The 4,729-nt window shown below is 43.7% G+C and overlaps 1 protein-coding gene across 2 annotated transcripts in view; it reads right to left on the bottom strand.

The window, feature by feature from the left end:
• Nucleotides 1-1,366: 1,366 nt before the first annotated feature.
• col1a2 (collagen, type I, alpha 2) overlaps nucleotides 1,367-4,729 on the bottom strand; it is a 16,303-nt gene continuing 12,940 nt past the window's right edge. For both annotated transcript variants that reach the window (XM_037692950.1, XM_037692951.1), the window contains 10 exons: nucleotides 4,582-4,635; nucleotides 4,376-4,483; nucleotides 4,227-4,280; nucleotides 3,965-4,072; nucleotides 3,785-3,838; nucleotides 3,031-3,138; nucleotides 2,652-2,898; nucleotides 2,338-2,522; nucleotides 2,007-2,249; nucleotides 1,367-1,806 (listed from right to left, as the gene is read on the bottom strand). In XM_037692950.1, the coding sequence (XP_037548878.1) occupies nucleotides 1,660-1,806; nucleotides 2,007-2,249; nucleotides 2,338-2,522; nucleotides 2,652-2,898; nucleotides 3,031-3,138; nucleotides 3,785-3,838; nucleotides 3,965-4,072; nucleotides 4,227-4,280; nucleotides 4,376-4,483; nucleotides 4,582-4,635 (1,308 nt within the window). In that variant the 3' untranslated portion in view covers nucleotides 1,367-1,659. The remainder of the gene's footprint in view (nucleotides 1,807-2,006; nucleotides 2,250-2,337; nucleotides 2,523-2,651; nucleotides 2,899-3,030; nucleotides 3,139-3,784; nucleotides 3,839-3,964; nucleotides 4,073-4,226; nucleotides 4,281-4,375; nucleotides 4,484-4,581; nucleotides 4,636-4,729) is intronic.

Here is a 4,729-nt window from a genome sequence, read left to right as displayed (position 1 = left end):
GCAGCCCCTCTATTTCCCGCTCTAATGTGTGGAGGTGTTTTTAAAAGCTTTTAAACTATGAAAGTAACCACTGGATGTATGCACAACCGTTAGCTTTCAAAGACAACTGGATCCAAGATGTCTGCTACAGCTAATCCACCTTAGCTAACACAAAAATGCAGTTTTTTACATATGTTAAGATAAAAGTGGGTGTGGTAGTAGCTGAGAGTCATCTCTGTCACATAACCTTTGCATGCTAACAAATCGGTGAGTATATGTATTTATTCACAGAGGCCTAGATTTGATCTTAACTGCAGCTTGAACTAATTTAATCAACTTTGGCCTCTGGCATTTTGGACAAAGTGAATCAATAAACAGAAATAGCAGGAACGCCTGGTTTGCATACTGATTGTAACCACCGGTACTGCACTCATGCATCACTGTTCAAGCCTTGATCCAAACCCAGAAGTTTATTTGGATGCAAAAGCGATTTTACTCAAGAAAAAAAGCAACATGGGAGGATGCATATTTACAAGAAACAATGCACGTTAGTAATAACACATTGACATGGAGAGTGTAGACAAAAATGTACTTTACATCAGACTTTGATGCGCAGCTGAAAGTCAAGATAATGGGGGGAATCCTGTTATGTTGTGCTTCCACAATAGGAAGATGTTTAAGTCAATGCTGATGCACAAATCATCAGCAAAATTTAACAACAACAAAAAAAGAAAGTTACAGTGACCGTCTTTCAATGACATTATTAAAACATAAAAGTCACTGCATGTGTGGTGGGTTTTGGAACACTGGACATGCTTTATTTCAGAACTTTTCACAATTTATTTAAACATCTCACATATACAAAATAGGTACAATAGACTTTGTGGTGTCATTGTTGGAGAGAAAGAAAGGCCGGCTAAAAACAACTGGGAACTGGCGTCAGCATGAATGAACACTAAGAGTGGGACAGTAGGGGTCAACGAAGCCTGAAAACAACTTTTAGAAAAAGAAACAGAGGGTGAACAAAATAAAATAAAACAAAAACCAGACATGGGGTTTAGAAACATTCCACATGCTTAAAGTGGGGGAGTATCAGCAGGATAAATGCAAGACTCCTCAAAGGTCAATACAAAGTAATACAGTAAAAAGTGGTTTGATCCACAGCTGCATTTTAGCACCATTGATCTCTGCTTCAAGTAACTAAGCACCTTCCAAGCAGGACAAACCTTGAAGCTTTAAAAGTCTTAACATCTCGATTGTGGACTCGGGTTTTGTCAATAGTATTTTCTTTGAGCGCAGGCGTGAGGTAGTTCAAACCTTTTTTTCTTGGAAATTGTGGTTTTAAACCTCCTCTTTGGAAGATATACAAAGACCACAAAGTGATGCGTACTTTCAGCGTTTTTATTACACTTCTTTTATTTTTTACAAAAACGATGTCATGATGTCCCACAACAAGATGTTTTCCCGCGTCCCTTTGGGTGGCTGTATTAATTTGCATTGCGCAAAATCTCTGTTCAGTCCATTTAGTCCTCTCCGATAGTTGCCCATCTTAAGCAAGTGGATGCGCAGGGAGAAACCAGCATTTGGTACAAAAAAAAAACAACACGAAAGGAAGGGCAGAGATTTTGGTTTTTTTCTTGTTCTTTCTCTCTTTTTGGTGTTAATTTATCATGAGTCTATTTATTTGAAACAGACTGGGCCAATGTCCAAACCAAACTCCTGCTCAGCTCCACCAATGTCCAAAGGTGCAATGTCGAGGATGGGCAGGCGAGATGGTTTATTCGTTCTGTACTCAATCACTGTCTTGCTCCATTCACCAGTGTGTGTCTGTGAAATTAAAGCAAGAGAACATACACATCAGAATAATGTAGCAAAACATTCAAAACTAGAAAAACGTTTAGCTTTTACTATTAGCACTTTAACCAAGTGAGATTTAGTGTCCTATAAATCAATTTAGTTCTAGCTCACAATGTATGAATACAGAATGCAATACAACAAATATAAAAAAGAGGCAAAAATCTACTTACAGTGCAGCCATCCTCCAACACGGAGAAGGTGAAGCGGCTGTTGCCCTCGGCCCTGAGCTCCACATCGTTGGATCCTTGGAGCACCACAGCCTTCTTCAGGTTGCCGCTCTCACCATCCATGTAGGCAACGCTGTTCTTGCAGTGGTAGGTGATGTTCTGGCTGGCCTGGTTGGAAAGCAGGCGCATGAAAGCCAGCTGGGTGGCCATGCTCTGTGGGCTGAGGGTTTCATCGTTGTAGGTGAACTGCAAGACAAATAGGATCAGTCAGTGTTTTGAACGAAGACCAAATCAGACACTTATGTCAAAACGCGTGATATGTCTGGCCTCGCACCTCGGTACCACCGTTGATGGTCTCTCCGAACCAGACGTGCTTCTTGGCCTCTGTGCTTCTGTACCAGTTCTTCTGTGCAATGCTTGCAGGGTGGGCGTAGATGCAGGTCTCGCGGGTGGTAAAGTCACAGAAGACCTTGATGGCATCATTGAGACATCCCTGGTTGGGGTCAATCCAGTAGAATCCTAAGGAGCAGGAAGTTAAAAAATGTTTTTTTTTTGTTCTAGGCTGAGAAAATCAAAACATACAGCCAAAAGACAAATCTTACAAAATGTGAACATTTAAGTAACTTAAGCAACTGAGGTCAATCTTACCGCTGCTCCAGTCAGGATGGCTGAGCTTGATGTCGCGGCAGGTACGTGCGGGGTTCTTCCTGGATCCCTCAGGAGTAAGCAGGTTCTCGATCTGGGTATTGAGTGACTTGATGGTGGCATCAACTTCGTAGTCCTTGGCTCTCAGGGCGGGCTGATCAGCTCTGTACTCATCGTATCCTCCGGAGACATCGTATCCACCGCCAGCAGGGCCGGGAGGTCCAGGCAGACCAGGAGGTCCAGCAGGTCCCTATCATGGGTAAGACAGTAGATTAATTTGCAGATAAAGTAACAACTAGATATCCTAAAGGGACACAAGACTGGGGATTTACAAAATGATTTAAAAAAGGTAGAAGAAGTTTGGATGTAACTTAAAGCTTACCACTGGTCCAGAGTATCCAGGAGGTCCACGAGCACCAGGAGAACCAATAGAACCATGTCCACCAGCTCTACCATCCTTACCAGGGGGTCCATTAGGTCCAGCAGGTCCCTGAAGAAAAGATAATTAAATTACACACTCGAGTGCATTTCTATGGCAACTCAAAAGTATACCTACAAATGGTAAATGGACTGTACTTATATAGCGCCTTTCTATCTGATCAAGATCCTCAGAGCTCTTTAAACACAATCTGTGTCCTCATTTATTTTATTTTATTTCATTCATACAGCACTCTACTAGATCTATACAAAGAATAATCAGAGTTTTAGCACATTCATACACCGATGGGACACACAGCAGAGGCAATGAGGGGTTCAGTGTCTTGCTCAGGGACACTTCGGCAAGTGACTGCTGGTGGATTTGAACCCCCAACTCTCGCATTGGAGGACGACTGCTCTAACCACTCAGCCACAGCCGCCCCACATGTGACTGCTGGTGGAATCGAACCCCCAACTCTTGCATGAAGACAACTGCCCTAACTCGTCAGCCACAGCTGCCCCCACCAAATGTCAGCATGTTTTAGATTTGGTGCTTTTGAAACAGTTTTCACGAATCTGCTTCGTGCTGGACCATTTGTCCATCCGTTCTCTGATACTGTGACTGGAACCTGCCAACATGCTAACACTTCTAGCTGCTCAGTATGGTGCAGTTTTGTGTAGAGCGCAGGGTTGAAGAACTGATTCAGGATTTCACTCACTCTGGGTCCAGCAAGTCCAACGGCTCCAGCAACTCCGGTGTCACCAGCAGGTCCCTGGAGGAAAAGAAAACCATGAATAAGTGACACGGCAGTAGACGAGCGTCTCTGTCTGCTGCTGGTACAAATGATATGAAAGTGGTGGCAGATACACATTCATTGTGTTGGTGTGCAGCCACTTACAGAAGGTCCAGGCATTCCCTGGAGACCAGGATGTCCACGCAGACCCTTCATGCCTCTATCTCCCCTTTCTCCAGCAACTCCCTTCTCACCACGGGGTCCAGCAGATCCCTACAGCAATCAGACACACCAGTGAGACCATCATGTTGATGAAGCTGGCACGTACAGTACGGCATGTGGAAGTGGTGTTCTTCAATTATAGAACACTGTTCTACGGGACATTTATGTTACTGTGCTTGTTTTATTTATTTATTTCTGTACTTACAGGGGCACCTCTAGCTCCAGCAGCGCCAGCGGGTCCGGAGGGTCCTCCTGGGCCCTAGGGACAAAGAAAGTCAAGAAAAAAAAATGTGAGTGGATAAATGTTGATGTTGGTGATAAGAATTGAGAGATGGAAATAAGAATAATAATTACAGCCTCTCCACGGTTTCCAGGTCGGCCAGCAGCTCCAGTGGGTCCAGCAGGTCCAGGGGCACCTGCAAGTCCCAGAGAACCAGGAGATCCAGGCTCTCCACGATCTCCCTACGCATGACAAATAAGAGCATACGGAGGTCAGAACATGAGTATATGTTGATGTGCTCTGATCAAAACATGTTTCAAGACATATTAAAGGACATTACCTTGAATCCAGCGGCACCAGGACGACCAGGGGGTCCATCATTACCAGGGCTACCCTGTGTGTGACCAAAAACATCAGAATTAATAACAAACACTTCTGCTTATTGAAACCTAATATGTAAGAAAATGAATTTGGCTGTTTTGAATTTT

This window comes from Nematolebias whitei, chromosome 19 (genome assembly GCF_014905685.2).
Source record: "Nematolebias whitei isolate Nwh7 chromosome 19, NemWhi1, whole genome shotgun sequence".
Classification (NCBI taxonomy): domain Eukaryota; kingdom Metazoa; phylum Chordata; class Actinopteri; order Cyprinodontiformes; family Rivulidae; genus Nematolebias; species Nematolebias whitei.
Note: the sequence above shows the minus strand (reverse complement) of the source record. Positions and strands in the feature narration are given on the sequence as shown.